Source organism: Eutrema salsugineum, unplaced genomic scaffold (assembly GCF_000478725.1).
Source record: "Eutrema salsugineum unplaced genomic scaffold, Eutsalg1_0 scaffold_11, whole genome shotgun sequence".
NCBI classification, from domain to species: Eukaryota; Viridiplantae; Streptophyta; class Magnoliopsida; order Brassicales; family Brassicaceae; genus Eutrema; species Eutrema salsugineum.
In genome coordinates this window covers 5,554,472-5,571,739 of record NW_006256901.1, presented here as the reverse complement: position 1 = coordinate 5,571,739, position 17,268 = coordinate 5,554,472, and the positions used below count along the sequence as shown (strand labels likewise).

Below are 17,268 nucleotides of genomic sequence, written 5' to 3'. Positions count from 1 at the left end.
CTACATCATCGCACACACATTCTGATATGGAGCGCAGAGTTGAGAGACAGGGACGACACTTTGAGCGCGTTGTCACCTTCCTACAGGAGCAGCACCAGTTCGCAGCAGACACATCGGAGGATGAGTGATTGATCAGCACTTCACTGCCACCACGGTTCTATCATCATTTTCTTTTCTTTTATCTTATTTTATTTCACTTTTATTCACCATTTTCTCAGTAACTTTTTCACACTGGGGACTAGTGTGATTCAAGTCTGGGGGAGGATGTTTATCCGTACTTATCATTTTCTTGCTTTTGCTTTCAAATTTCAAGCACTTTTTAAATTTTAATATGTAACCTATTCGACATTGAGTATTTTTCAGAAATGTTTGACACAAAACTATGATGATTTAGACCAGCACGCTTCTACGCTATGCATGATAGCTCATTTGTGGTTAGCACTAGACTAGGCGGTAGCTAGAGTACTTGCACTACGAAATCCCACCAGAGGACTTCTATTCATGGAGATTCTTTCTGACAGGATATACTAGCTCATTTTATTTGACCTTAATATTGACATCTAATTTTCTCACCATTGATTTTAGGCAGGCATCGACATACACATCTAGGACGTCTTTTACCCTCACTTTTACCACTCTTCGTCGTCCTAGATGACCAGTTTATCTTTATCTGGTACCATACCCTAAACCCAAAACACTTTTTTTCAATCCTCTTGCATTCTCTCTTTTGTTTATATCAGCAGATATGTGCAAAAACGTCGGAGAGAAGAGGAGCGACGCAGTTTTCAGTCACTCACAAAGGAGACTGAATGGAATTGGGAAGAAAGTGTATCAGAAACCTTATGAAGCTTTACAAGACAGATATTAACTGGTAATTTCGTGCTCTCTAAGACTCTATATCTAAAGGTGTTCCCTCTCTTCAAAAAAAAAAAAACGAATGAAAAGAGAGAGGGAGACAAAAAGTCTAATGAGTCCTAGATTGTCGAAATTTGTGACTGAAAACTGTGGATACCAACAGCTTCACTCTCTCTTGCGGTTTTGAATAATATCTTGCATTCTCCAGATCTTCAGGTAACCTGTAAACACTTTTAAGCCTTACCCCTAGAATAACCCTTTTGACACCTAGCCTAGACTGCCTTGCCTAGACTTTCTTTGATGAGAACCACCGAGAATTTTAATGAATGTTAAGAGCTAGTTGACTGGAAGGTAGATCTTAGTGCATAAATTTCCGTATGACGGATCAACGGACTAGTTATGGCTGTATTGCTAGTGAGAATTGTCTAGGCTATTCCCGATTGATGCATACTGATTGATATTGGTCTAGAAGTTTGGTCTCTGAGATTTTTTTTAGTTCCTGCATCTTCAAACCTCTTGCCGAGATTTAGCCTTTGTTTTGTTTGAGGACAAACAAAAGACTAAGTCTGGAGGAGTTGATAACACCGGATTTTGACCATTTTTATGGATCACTTTAATGTCTTTTACAGGTGTTTTTACTCCATTTTCAAAGGTTTTCAAAGGATTTCTATGTTTTTGGATTTTAAAAGACTTATCAGATAATTTGGGATAGAAAGGCACAAATTGGAACAAAAAGACTCTTTTGGATAAATGCAGACCGTCAGAACTCTCATGGAGAGACGAAGACCTTCTCACCGTCTGATCATCCTCAAAATTGGACAACTTATAGAAGAATCAACCAGCTTTCAAATTCACTTGGTTTGGAGACATTCCAACGGTTGGATCTCAAGATATTCAATTAGCCCCGGAGCCACTCGAAGACGGCCAGCAAGTCACGCGACCGCGGCCAACAGCCCATTCCCCGCGGTCACAAGCCTCCCGACCGCGGCCAACCACCTGTTCCCCGCGGTCACATCACTCCTGACCGCAGCCGGGTAACTCCAAACCAAAGCCCATATTTCTGAAGCCCAAAGTCATTCTCAGCCTCAATTCCGGAACCCTAGAGACCATGGAGTATTGAAGACTATAAATACTTGTCATTTAGGTAGACACCACCCTTCATACTTTACAGAAACCCTTTTCCTTTAGCCGTTTTTATGCGATTTTTGTAGAAGATTGTTCAAGTCCGAGTTCTTCAATAGAGAAGCTTTCTTCATCTCTTTTCTTTACTGTTTTTGATTACTTTTATTAAAACCAATGATGATGTCGACCTCAGCCATGTCTGAGTAGATCCCGAGTTGGGCTTAGGGTTCCCGAAAGGGGCTCTCATAATCGATTAAGACATCTAGGTTTATAGATCTGGGATTTCAACTTTGTTCTCTGTTTATTCTTGTTCTTATTGCATGTATGCTTGATCGATCACCTAGTATCTGATCTAGATAGTTAGTGTTGCGAAAGTTTTCATTAAGTATCAGCCCTAGAATGAAACAGGCGATTTTTCCGTAGGAGTGGAAACCTACCTGCGGCGATATCGTGAGTATTGACCAGTCTTGTGTAGCTCTTGCGTTCTCTCCCTTCCAGGGCCAGAGTGGAAACCTACTAGTCAGGGTTGCGAGAAACAGTTGGTTATGATCACGACAGTGACATAGTCATACCGCCGTACTCTAGCTCTAGAACCCTATATATCGATATCCGTCAATCCCAATCTATCTACCTTAGTGTTAAAACCGATTATGATCCCTTAGAGTTCCCAAAAGCTCAGCGTTTTTAGCCATAGTTTACAAACCAATCGATTTTTACTTGCTTATTTAGATCTGCTTTTCAATTGTCTTAGTTCGATATTTTACTTGCTTTACTTGCTTTCCATTCGATTTTTCTACTTGTTTTCTAGAATAGATTTATTTGTTTTCTTTTGTTCTATTTAATCCGTGAAAAACAACCAACCTTTAAAACCAATCTAGTCTAGACATAAAGTTAGAAACCGTAGAAGAATACCAGGCACACAAATCTATATGGATTCGATCCCTAAATACTACAACTGATTAGCTGTGCACTTGCGGCTTTCATTTGTTTTTGTTAAGGGTAAAACTTGTTCCCTCACGCAGTTGACACGCATCAGTCTTCAAACTTTAAACAATTGAAGACGTTATCTTATTTAACTATTATTAACAATGTATTGTACTTTTGTTTACCTTAACTATATCGTTACGTTTTTCTGGGTTTATGCTAATAACTCACAATGGCCATATCCACATTACGTACTTTTTACCAACCCGTAAATCATACTAGTGCAAGAGTCTCGAAATCCACAATGAATATGCGTATGCCATCTTATCCTCAAACTGAAACATGATGGAAAATAGTTTAATCTATATCGCTTTGTCTTTTTCCGTCAATTGACCCTAAAGTCCCATCGCCATTCTATGAATAGACTCAGACGTCTAATTTAATCATCGCGCTTCTCATAATTTATAATTATTTCATTCAGTAATTTTAAAATTGTCTAACACGTCAACAACGCCATCCATAGCTGTCCTACAAACTACTTTCGCCGGAAACACAGAATCACCCTTGGATAAATGCGCTTCCCCATTACCTAAAGTCCTCACATGACAGGTGGACGGTTCAGGACGCTGTGTCAGTAAAAACAAAAATCTTTCAACTTAAAGTTTAATCATTTCTTTTCACCACACTCTTAATAACATTTACCTTGAAACTATGAATTTATGTCAAATTTTTGAAAATACAAAATGGACTTCTCAATGACTCCTTTCAAATTCTGTTCTCGAGAAATCACATTATCAAGTCCAAAGAGACTTTATTTTTCTATCATTTCCCAATGTACCAACATCACCATAAATGCATACACAATTCATTGTCCATTTATAATGTCCATAAATAACACAAAACCATTCACGCAAACCACACAAAAAATAACTAAAATAATGAACTTTTTCAAAATAATATTCTCATTCATCATTTCCTTATTTGATTGTATCATGGTCAGGAACAACGATTTCAACCGAGTTGTGGATGCGCCAAACTTGTTATCCTCTTTGCCTCACGACATTCTTTTCCTGATTCTCATGGATGTGGCCAAATCATCACTCAACGACTTCTATGCTGCAAAGGTCCCACTTAAACCATTCAACGACATTTCAAAACTTTCATCTCTCATGTCCACCATTGACCTAGCCCTTACAACTTTCTGCAAATGGCGATCCGATGAAGTCCGAACCATTATGGAGTACTGCTACGCCCAATGGAATCCAAGTACATTACTCCTAAAGGGTTTGTCGGAATTCTTTAATGATCAAAACCTTTCCAATGGGTTATCTCTAATTGAGGAGTCCGCAAAGAGCGAGTACATCTTAGGCCAGTAATGCTACAAAAACATGTCACTCATTATGGATCATCATAAATCATGTGCCTCCGCTATTGAGATTGCAAGAGAAACAGCAGTATCTATCAGGTTATATTTAGTTCGTAGGTCACAAAGGGTTGACTGGAAAAACTATTGCAATGGTTACCCTGATGCATTTCATAATAAAGTAGAAGAAATCTTCTGTTCGTCGTTCCAGTGGAAATGTCATTGTTCAGACATTGATCCATGGGAAGAGTGGAATAACATGTTTTTCACGGGTACATCTCTCTGTGACACATGTTTCTGGGAATTAGAAACTGTCAAATTCTCAGAGATCATTTCAGTTCTACTCAGAGAATGGCCGAATTCAAGGAATCAATTCGTTTGCCTCTAGTATTGTATTACAAGTTAGATCATGGTTATATTATCTTCTCATGTAATTCTAATGTCTGTATACTTATTCACATTTTCTTTCGAGCAAGTTCTTACTAAATATCATATATATTATTTAGCTCTAATCTGTCCATCCTTTACCCAATGTAAGCAACCACTAATGTTTTCCCCCCTTCTCTCAATTACCGTACACAAAGTGGAGGGAAACTGAAGTTTCGTAATCAATTTCGAATTCAAAAAACAAGTATTCTCCCAAACATATTCTAATTGACCAATACTCCCAATCCACTCTATTTTAATAAAAAAAATTACAACTATCTCTCCCAAAAACATATCAACAGATACATTAAGAACAAGCTCTTCAACCCTCTTGTTGGTAAGTTAAATTTTCCGCATCAGAATCATTTTTACATAATATTCTAAATCAATCCACTTGTGTCCACAGCTCATGGACGAACATTGCTTAGTCAACTGCGGCGAGTGGACTTTAGAAGCTGATGGGAATTGGAGATTTACAAACGATTCTGACCATATGGCGCGATATGTACCAATCCATGATGGTATTACTGTTGGGGAACTACAAAACAATGTGCTAGTCGAGTTCTCAAGTCCGGAATTTTTATTTAATTCTGTCTCGCTTTCTTTTTGGCCCTCGTTGAACCATGTTATGAATAGTGACGGGAACTCGCCCGTCCTTATGACCAATGCCGGCTCGATGTCGGGATTCTTGAAGCTTTTTCGTCAAAACAGTTCTTGTAAATTCTTTGCAAAGTTTCAACCAGCTTGCGGTAAATCTAAAGAAAGAAGCATGGACTTCACCACACCAGTGTCCAAAAGGCTCAGTAGTAGTATCTGTGACCCAAAAGCCGCCTTTAATACCGTCTAAACCCTTTCTCGACTTAACCCTTATTTTTTTCTAAGTGTTAGTGAAAAAATGAGAGGCAAGGAGAGATTTGGCTTCCCGCTTATGATTATTTTTTCTAAGTGTTCCCGCATAAGTGAAAAAATGAGAGGCAAGGAGAGATTTGGCTTCCCGCTTATGATTTCAACGGGTTAGCGTTAGATAAATGCTGTGATAGGGTAACTCAATACTTCGACTAATCTGTAATAGCATTTTAGTAAACTGCGCTATAATATTGTGCTATCATTGCCCAAATTTGTTGTAGTGAGACACCTGTCGTAATTGACGTTGGGGAGAAGTTTTTACTAAATAGTCAAGACGATGATGTTCTACTACAACATGCAGAGGTAATAGAGGAAGAGATACGGCGTCAAACTGAGTCTAGCAATAAACAACTCAGTAAGCGTACAAGAATTCACTCCCCAATTCAATACCCGGACATGACCACAAGGACCAAAGAAGGTGAACAACTTGGACAAGACCTCAACGACCCTACAACAATGAGTGTTATTGTTAATACGTCACTGTTGCGAGCTATAGGCATACCAAGTTTCGACTTCTTACCATCACAGCCTTTATCGCCTTTGTCAAACAATGATAGTCCAGCCACATGTGAAGACAACGGCCGCGCTGTACCTGGCCTTGAGAGTGACGATGATTGTTGTTTGAATGAAGATGCTTTTGGTGATCTAGAAGACGTCACTTATGTCAACTATGACAAAGAATTCTGGAAGCATTTGATTGATACTCTGTTTGGTGGTTCCAACGCCCCAGAGCTGGTATTAGACGACCCAACTGAAGACATCAGTATCACCCAAGACACCCCCTTTGTCATCGCCGAATCGACTTACCCTTCATTCCAAAGGTCTCAACCTGAAAACATTGAAACTCCAAAGTCACTAGATTCTTACAACGATGATGACTTTGACATTCCACCGTTATTCGACGATACACTCTACGTTTCTGATGATGTACCGGATTTGGATGGGCCAGAAGGTGACGAAGAACTTCATGTCGGGAAGAAATATGGCAGCATAGCGGAATGCCAAACAGCTCTGGCTATTTACGCCATCAAAAGAAGGTTTTGTTTTAAACAAGATAGGTCAGTAAAGAATCACTTAATATTGACTTGCTTAGACTCAAAATGCCTATGGAGGATCAGAGCAGCAGCGTTAGGAGAAACTGGTTTTTTTGTCCTGCAAAAGATCGTCTTACACCACACATGTGCGTACAAAACTCGGAAGGATTTTCGAAAAAGAGCTTCATCACGGGTTCTTGCGTACATATTCAAATCAAAGTATGGCGATCCAATCAATGGTCCTCGGGCTGGGGAGCTACAGAGATTAGTTTTAGAGGAGTTGCGGCTGACGGTTAATTACATGAAATGTTATCGCGCAAAAGGAATTGCACTTACAGCTTCACGAGGTAAGGATGAAGGTGCATATCTCCCGTTACCAACGTATTTCTATATGATCAAGCTTGCCAACCCCGGCACCATCACAGCTATAGAAACAGTTGTTGATGAGATGGAAACACACGTTTCAAGTATGCTTTCATTTCTTATGGCGCCTCCATTGTTGGCTTCCGTAGGGTCAGACCACTTATAGTTATAGATGGAACTCATCTTTCAGGCAGATATAGAGGGGTGTTACTGACCGCTAGTGGACAGGATGCAAACTTCCAGTTGTTCCCCTTGGCATTTGGTATTGTGGATGCAGAAAACGATGCTGCATGGCTGTGGTTCTTAAAGAAGCTTGAAAGGGTATTAGCTGACAGCTCCAACCTGACAATCATTTCAGACCGAGCAGACTCTATTTACAACGCCAAAATGCAGGTCTATCAAAAGGCTCAACATGGGTGTTGTATTGTTCATCTCCAGAGGAACGTTAACTCAAGGTATCACAACAAAGGTATGGCTAAAATGGTTGGTTCCGCGGCCTATCAACACCGTAGAAGGGATTTCACCTTGCTATTTGAAAAAATACGTCACGTAAACCCTGATTGTGCTACCTATTTGTCCAAGATTGGCCACGCACACTGGAGCCGAACGTATTTTCGTGGGAACAGGTACAACTTGATGACAAGTAACGTGGCTGAACAGTTAAACAAAGCATTAAAACTAGGAAGGTCGTCTTCTATTATGGAATTACTTGTTTTCATTCAACGCATAATGAGTCGTTGGTTCTGCGCTCGCCGCAGAAAATCATCAAGACACGCAGGTGTGGCCACTCCTGAAGTTGATAAGGTCGTCCAAGAGCACAAGAATCGTTGTGATTTCAGCCGAGTCAACCCTCTTACACCTTGGAAATGCGAAATAATAAGTAAAGATGGGGATAAGAATGTAGTCTCACTAAAAACAAAGGAATGTTCATGTAAGGTCTACGATCACTTGAAGATTCCATGCAGTCACGCTTTGATCGCCGCAGATAGTTTGGGATTACCATACCATACATTGGTAAGTGATTGCTACAAACCCACATCTTGGGCAGCCACTTACCAAGGTGAAATTCAACCAGAAGCGGAGTGCCAAGACATTGATCTCCCCACTCATGTCAGAGACTTTGTTCTTCTACCACCCAAAACTAAGAGGCCACTGGGAAGACTCCTACTAAACGATTGAAATCAAGGGGCGAGATTCGAGTAAGCATTAAATGCAATATGTCTCATTTACTACTATTACATTTACGACTATATCTTCTAATCACTTTGGTACTAGCCTGCCAGGGTTTCCAAATTGGTGCCCAACAAGTGCAGTCGATGTCAGCAAGGCGGGCACAACCAATCGACATGCAAGAATCCAATATAGGAGTTCTCCAATGGGTAATAATTCCTTAAAGACTTTAAAACTGATATCCGATATATCCTGTGTAATGTTTAAAGTCTTTGACATCTTTTATGTTGTAGTTATTTGATTGCTATCATGTGCTGGGAACTGCTTGTTACTAATGGTGACTTTTGCTGTTCGAACTTTAAAGTATTTTGAAAAAGTTGCTAGGAACATGTGCCGGGGTCTTATCCGGAAACAACTTCAATTCCCCTATTATCTTCTTTCGCTATATTAGCTTATTATTTACATATACACGCCCATCAGTCTACTTAGATGTTCTACACAACTAATTCTACAAAAAAAACAAATCATATTAATGTTTGAATATGAACAAAATACAAACAACTAGTACAAACTAGTCGTTCCACCCGGACGTGTACACCACGATATTTTCAACTACTAATGTTTCCACATGGAAATGTCCAGATACTATAATTTTAGTACATCGTCTACAAAAAAAACTGTCCTCAAATATAATGTTGGTTTACCATTTCAATGAAAAGTGAAATGGTTATTATTGGTATGTAATTAAGTATAATAACATGAAATATTTATTCCTACTAATACTCGCTCAATAATCACTTGTTATTGTACCCATCCACATTCATTATTTCAACCACCACGTCCAATTCTACCTGACGAAAGATATCTGTACACGATTAAAGTGGATTGCTAAATTTGGGTCCCACATGGGGAATCAACTGTTACTAGGTTTAGTCTACCCATACAAATGGGAATTCGATGTGCTGTACTCTTTTAACCTAGAACTTAAATTGACACCGATTTTAGGAAATGATTTATAGCTACAGCTCGACTTCATCGAAACAGGCTACACTACATCAGACCAGGCTACAGTTATTGGAGGATTTCCAAGACGGTATTCCTATTCTATGCTATTGTGGCGAAGCTGTCCAACTTGAAACAAACATCCGTAAACGAAGGATATGATGGGAGGAGGTTCTACTCGTGCAGGAAGAGACAGGTGATGTTTTTAGAATTTATAGTGAGTTAGATGAATAAAATATTAAACGATGGATTTGTTTCGTGTAGGAAGGAGGATGTGACATGAGGAAGTGGTGGGACGTTGCCATTGTAGAGGAAATCGTACTCTGAAGGCCAAATTTGATAGCATGAGTAAGTCAGTCAAGTGTTTAGCGTTACCGAGAGAGGAGAGTATATACATCCTCCTTCGAAGTGGCGAGAGTTAGATGGTTTGACAGATAAAGTTAATGAGTTGCTGGAGTTGGTTAAACTTGGCGGACATGATTACCAAGAGATTAAGGCAAGAATTTGGAATCTAGAAACTTCTGCAAAGGGCCGGGTGGTTGCAAAACAGCTTTCGGACATTATATTAATGATGGTGATGGCTGGAATCATTATTCTTGTAATAATAGCAGTTGCAATCCATGGAAAGTAGTTACTCAGTGGCTATGCCAGGTTGTGGCTGTATCCAAACGAGGTCCTGTTGCTAATAAGTAGTTTGTCTATCATTAGGTGGCTTGGTTTTTTATTTACTGTTATCCATGGAGAACATAATTTGTTTGGTAATACGTATACTGAATTTAACAATGTTGTCCTTTATTGGATTATTTCACTACAGCATCTAAAATCCTAGTACTCTGGATAGCAACTGTTACCCATTCCACATGTCTCAGCCATAGAATAAGTTTCGGAGTCAAGGCGTAATGACCCATGTTATATATACTCTTATACATTTCAATAAAGAAGTTGATCATTTCTGTTTCCACCGGTTTGTTATACTTATATAATTTTCACATGTCACAGCCATTCCCTTGCATGTACTTGTCCACATCTTTTCTACCATAGACATTCATTTTTAAAATATGGACAGTTATACATGTACATGTCTGTGCAGGTGGTCCATATGTTGGAGTCCATAAAAAACTCACAGGTTTTCATCTTGGATATCCACACAAATTTACAATCTATTTACAGTCTATTCACTGGTTAATTATCCGCCAGTAACCACTACTTTGAACACGGGTCACTCCTAAATGTTTCTTCATATTATACATTAACCAAATTACATTAATTCGTGTCTTCATTTAGACAGCATATGTAAAACTTATAAACTGCAAGACCTATCACAAATAACAACAATATAGACAGCCATAGGTATAAAAAACCATGTCATCATACTCAATAGGTATCATATCAAAGGCCAAATTGTCGTTAAATTCAACATACCAGAGTTACTTAAATACGTTCATAACCCATCTGGAACCTAACTCAACACCATTGTCTTGAACAACAACAATGCATATGTTTTCCTAAATGATTCCATCAGCTCCTTATTAATGGATCCACATAATTCACCTTCGTCGCCATGAGCGTGTAGCTCCATGAATTTAATTGCCACAGCGCTCATATCTTTCGGCTCAAACTTCGAATACTTAGTTTTGCGACTAAGGGAAAATGGGTAAACGCCATTAGACTGCGACGGCTGATGCCTACAGAACTTTTTAATTATGTACGGCAGCATTGTGGTATATGGTTCCATCATTGTCACAAAATCTTTCTGTTTAATGGCCCTAGGGTTTGGGTCCAAAATGATAAGCAACCACAATCGGAGTTGTATGACCATCCCTACCCAGCTCACACCGTCTAAATCATCGGACAATATACGGCGTCTACATCCTGAAACCATGCTTTTCCTTCTTTGGTAACATGATCACGTAGCTTTGGATCCCATACGAACATATCGTTTTTTAGCATTTTTCCAAGCCCTAGCTCGCGATTGCAAAATGTTTGATAACCATGGTCCAGTAAAACAGACCTTCTCATGCTTAAATGTCTCGGAATAAACACCGTTTACACTGTCCATTAAGAGTTCCATATGCTGTAAAACACGTTTTAGTAGTTGTTAGCAACCAAGTATCTAGGCATCTCTATCACCTCATGTAAAAGTATAACAAATTATAACTGAAAACTTACAGTCGTCGACAGAATTCTACCGGGCTGCGCTAGTTCCATGAAAAATCTGTTATCTATCGTAAGGTCCTTAGTAATTTCATGCTTCCTACAATGAAACCATCATATTAATTTAGTTATGAAATAGATTAGTTCCTAATTTACAGCATCGTCTACCTAAATTCTTACTTTCCTGGTTGTCTTTCTAGTATTCCAAAAAACAATTCTGGTTTATGGTCATCGATTTTGGCCAGTACATCAGAGGATGTCAACACGGGATTCTCCTTTATAAAACATAGCAGGGCATCCTCTTCACTAGTGAGATTCACCTATCAAAGCGTAACCAGTGACTACTTCTATGAAGAGGTATATAAAAAATTCACAATGTACATGTTCATATCGTTTACGTATAACTATAGTGGTTGAGACAAATTATTTTATATATCGGATACCTCGACTCCCTCAACATCGCTCCGGTTCTCATCGAATAACACAATAGAAGACTCCAAATTTTTACCCTAACCACAAACAAATGAAAATATAAGATTACCAAATAATAATATATAATGGAAACAAATCATCTAAGATACCTTAACAACATCGCTCACAACGGTTGCAGTAACTTCTTCAATACAACCCACCAAATTCTTATCCCCCTATATGAGAATAAAAGTCTTAAGAACTTCGTTTTTGAAAAATATAAATATTCCATCCAACTGTACATCTGTATGCTTTGATTTCTCGTTTACAAAATACACGTTCTATAAAGCTTAACTGCATCGCTACGACTAAGAACCAATGAGCTAATAATACATTTTTTAGAATCGATAACAACTGCTGTTGGAACTTCCTCATAACAACCCACCAAAGGTTTGTTACCCTATTGAAACATAAACAATTAATAATGGTACACAGTTATAAACTTTAGTAAATGTAAATTACAAAAAAATCTACAGAATAAACACTACAACTCACCTTCAATACTTCAATGTCCAGAGGAATGAGGAACCTTGGCGTGCATGCAGTTAAACTATCACTGAGTACCTGTTTTGGATGCACAACTCATAAATACTAAGGCGGACATTTTATAATATACCAATGCTAGATATCACTTTAGGGCATTCGAAACCAAAAGCCCCCCCCCAAGTGCCTCTCCAGATGCATTTTTTTGAATTTTACCTGAAGGTGTCCTACGTACCTGTTTACATAGCGCGATTAATTACATAGATATTTACTTTAACATCCTTAACACACGATATAACATGACTAATGTTTTCCCACAAGAACCTTTCTAGAATAACAAGTTAATCCTCCTTGGCTACTCTCGTTTGCATCTGCTTTATCGGCAAATTCTTTATCTGGGATTACCCAGGAAGCTAGGGATAAAATAAATTTCTCGAGGGACGCATCACTGTCTAGGATCTAAACAGATAAGCCATCAAAATCAGTGATTCTAATAAAATCGAACATCCTATTCACCATCTACAAACTCTATAATATTCAAATATATTTAGTACCTGATCATTAACTGGGACCTGCATCAACTGAGCTCCATCCGGAATTACAACATCGTTGTCCTATACAACACCAACATTGTTGGACATATGGATGCGTCCATACATTACCGACGTCATTAACAGAATGTAAATTTATTAAATATAGTACATATGGATGTGTCCATACATCGACGATGTGATTATCTCCACTGATCCTTTATGTGTTAATGTCGTTTTCACACAATGGATTGCCTGAAATAGCCGAACCTGCTTCGAAACCCATACTCGCATTATCCTACATTTATATATTTATCGAAAAGAACATGATTTACTCAGATTTATTGAATTTACATAAACTCCATAACTGCCATTTAAAATTATGATACCTTTGGAGGATCCCCGCAGCCCACCAAAACACCAACATCCCCATTGACTGCTTCGTTATTACAACTGCTGCCGCCGGATGGATAATTAGCCTGCAACGGAATTGCTCCTTCAGCTAAAGGGTTAAACGCGTCATCCCCTTTTTCATTGCCCTGTTCCAATGTTATCGAAAAAGTTTCAAAGACACTCATTATTGTAACAAATACAACATTATCTTACAACCTTCTCATCCATACGCCCCAAATTCATGGTCGGCTCAGGTGCTACGCTTTGCTCAGGAACATTCACATCAGATGATGCAACAGTAATGTATAATTCTTTTTCATTCACCTAATTTGATAATATCATCAATTACCGACCACAAAATTAACTCAAATCCAAAATATAAACCATACATTCTATCAATAGCTGCTTTGAAGAAATGTATGATACCCTTAAACCCATACATGATCGACAAGCTGGTAATAAGATTAATATCAGCATTATAAAAAAGTGACATACCCTTCTTTCGTCAAATTCCTCCCCAGCCTTGTTTGCTTCACCCTACAATGTAGATAGTTTAAAATAAATTAGTTTTTTTTTTTACAAATGAGTACCACTCCAATGATGTTGACTTATGCTTACCGTATCATCCTCTTCAACATCCTCGGGATTGTAATCATTGTTATCGAATAATCCGGGATCAACGAGTTCATCCCCAAGGCGTGTCTCAGGTAACTCTTCATCAGACTTGGAAATACGATTACCCACTGGATGAGTACATTGTTTTTCGGACATGCTGCATCGCCTGCCTTTAGATATCCTGCGTCGTTTCATACTCCGAACATTGTTAGACTCTACAGTATGTCCTCGCTCTAATGATTCAACCCGCTTTGACAAAAGAATGAATTGCTTAATTAGCCACCCCATTTGTTCATCTCTATCATCAGGGACGCTCTTCATTTGCTTGTTGAAATTCCTACAAAGCTGTTTCAAGTTTCCATCTGTTGCACCATTTCCTTCTTCTTGAACTATCTTTTCTTTATCTTTACGACGGTCAACAATATGCATTCGATGAGCCCCCCGTTTATGCTTCTCCAGAGGTTCAATCATTGCACATGACGTATCTCCACCTGGCCATTCTGATTTTGTAAATACATGATCTCTACCAATGAGATCTAACATATGTTCAACCCGGCGGTCCCTGACTTCATCATCCCATTCACACTACCCACTACATTTTTTAATTCCTGGCTCCACCATTGGGTTTACTGCCAATTGCAGGACCAAAGAAGACTTCTATTAAATTATTGAAACATTAGTTAATTATTTTAATTATCATGACTACTTATATTGCAGTCAAATTCCACGGCCAGTATGTCGTTCAAGGATACGGCTGCATTATTCGGAAAGCCAGGCTCAGGCAGATTAAGATCTATGATTGACAAATTCATTGAAGGATCAGGTAGTTTTTCTGCAAGACTAGGTATTGCTCGGAAGGCTAATAGTTGCTACGCCAATGCGAAACCAGTCAGTCGGAATGACTGTTGCTGTAATTGCTTCCGGAACAGCAAAACTGGATCATCACATTTACCTGTAATTTTCCTACTTGGTCGCATTGTAACTATTGTCTTCAGGAATGACTCTCGCCCCCATGGAAACTTCAAAAACTTCTCTACATCATCCACCATTCTGAGATATCTTGGTGTGGGGGTGTGGGTTTGGTGGTTGGCTATAAGGACACAGTCGACTATGAGGATTAAAGCAAGTCTGGTTCTTCTTTCCCCGCTCATTTCCTTGTCAGTCTTTAGCTTAGTGGCAATATCAGCACAAGTTGTTTTAAAGTCCTCTCCAATCCACCTCTGCCAGTACTCGTCTGGTTTCTTCGGTAATATTTCGGCTCCAGGAATCTCATATCCTTCTTCATACAAACCTACGTTCAACCCTGTTACCGATTCAAACTCGGCCAGTGAAAACTGCAATGGCTGTCCACCAAACACTGTCCACAACTCATATTTTTGTTTGGTCAGAAGTTGCCTGGATAAAAGAGCGTGGATAAGTTTGCACAAAATTGGAGCACGGTTTGCCGACATCAGGAACAACTGTCCAAAATCTGATTCTAAAATTTGCTGCAGCTCTGGGGAGTCTCTCAGCTCCTTCCTAAGAAAAGTTAAAATATCGGGTTTCGAATAAATGTTGAGCCGGCATGACGGAAATCTATCCGTCGCAAATAGTCGAGGAGGCAAAGCATGATCCGCGTTACTGTTATCCTCGACGAAATCGCTATCATCTGAGATTTAATTACATCATAAACAATTTGCGACGAACAAAAAATAGAAGGTCCGGAATCTATAAATAGGTTAAGCATCTTACCAGACATGATGTAGACCACAATTTCACGGAGACTTCTTCTTTACTCGCCGGTGACTGTTAATTAGCTAGACAACAAAAGAGGAAATAAACAATCTCATTCACCAACTCGCCGTTTAGGTTTTAACTTTATCAAAAGCCTAAAAAATCACTGTGTTTATTTCGATCTAAACCAGTATCGGTTATGTGTGTTTAAAACCGAACCAGTTTGGGTTCACAGGAAAAAGGATTGAGGGGCTGAATTGTCTTTGAGCCAATGTAAAAGCTAAATAAGTGTTATAGTAGCAGAAATGATATTCTGTGTAATAAAAAGACAGAAAGTGATATAATTTGTAAATGACTCTATATTAAAAGCGAGTTAAGAATAAGCAATGGAAGCCTCTCATTGAGTTTCAGCTTGGTTAATTATCTCTTACCCCTTAATGAGAATAATTAATTTTGAAAATGTTAACCAAAATTTTTTAATTAAACTCGATGAGATCAATATCTTCGGCCCATATTAACTATTTTACGTAACCTAAACGAAACCCTAGCAATCTAAACCCTATGCTTAAACACCTATATAAATATGTCTCATAAGTTCATTCTTCCATATCGTTTTAGAAAAACCCTAGGTTAAACTTTTTTATATGCAATATTTTCTTTGTTTTGTTTGTGTTCTACGCCGTTTTGATTTCTGTTTATAGATTGCTTGCTTTTTTCTTTGGATTTATTTGAATGTTGTTGTTGCTTTCTACTGTAGGCTGATCTTTTGAGAACGATACTGAAGCTGTGAATGCAGGCTGATCTTTCGAGAAGGATATTGAAGTGCGATTTTATTTTTCCTCTTCAGTCAGCTTATCGGTCTCGTGTAAGTTTTGTTAGCCGCATGTTTTAGATTATTTCGTTTAGCTTTTTGATTACAAAACTCTTTATTCACCCTAAACCTAGGTAGGAATCACACATGCACCAAACTTTTTTGGTTTTGTTTGAAGTCTACTCCGTTATGATTCTTACTTTTTCTATGTTAGCTTTTCGTTTTTCTTTTGGTGTTGTTGGTTTAATATTGTAGGTTGATCTGCTGGAAACGATATTGAATTTGTGTACACAACTACACATCCTTACTTTTCATTCATCGTATCGGTTTCGTGTAAGTGTATTTATACAAACTTTTTATGTTCTTTCGTAACCCTTTTTGATTTACAGTCGCTAGGCTTAAACTAAAACTATGTTGAAATCAGAAGATTATCACGATATTTAGTCTTGCTTTGTATAATGTATCGATTTGGGTACTACTTTAAGCACTTGCTTAGCGCTTTTGGTCTGTCTACTATTGTTTTCTTTTTTTTGTATTTTAGGTCGGCCTGCTGATACGGATTCTGAATTCTTGTAAGTATCCTTACTTCTCTCTTAAGCTAATCGTTTCTAATATAATATTTTTAGTGTAATTTTAAAGTCCTCTTTATATGTACTTCTTTTAATGTTTCTTGTATTTCTTTGTTAGTTGAATCTTATAATGTGCTTTCATCTACATAATTCTTTTAAATATACACTTTTGTATTATGTGCTATATTGTTCTTGCTCATCCCGTCACTCCGTATTTTTTTCAGGATACTCTTAGTCAGTGTTTCATCATATATTCGTGCTGGAATATGTCTTCGACTGGTATTGATTACTTATCAGCACCTATCTTAAGCTTTCGTATTTTAATTAATTAAAACACTTGATCATTTATGTTTGATATATATAT

General features: G+C 38.2%; 1 protein-coding gene across 1 annotated transcript; it reads left to right on the top strand.

Moving 5' to 3' along the window:
• The first annotated feature begins 5,992 nt into the window (after positions 1-5,992).
• Positions 5,993-8,172, top strand: LOC112089760. Its single transcript, XM_024160514.1, has 2 exons — positions 5,993-7,097; positions 7,184-8,172. The coding sequence occupies exons 1-2, from the start codon at positions 5,993-5,995 to the stop codon at positions 8,170-8,172; spliced, it is 2,094 nt and encodes a 697-aa protein (XP_024016282.1).
• The last annotated feature ends 9,096 nt before the right edge of the window (positions 8,173-17,268 follow it).

What these genes read in the sequence shown, in the direction of transcription:
- LOC112089760 (XM_024160514.1), top strand. Translation starts at nt 5,993, where the DNA reads ATGACCACAAGGACCAAAGAAGGTGAACAACTTGGACAAGACCTCAAC. An exon ending in GATGGAAACACACGTTTCAA is followed by an intron (nt 7,098 to 7,183) that starts GTATGCTTTCAT and finishes CTCATCTTTCAG; the next exon opens with GCAGATATAGAGGGGTGTTA.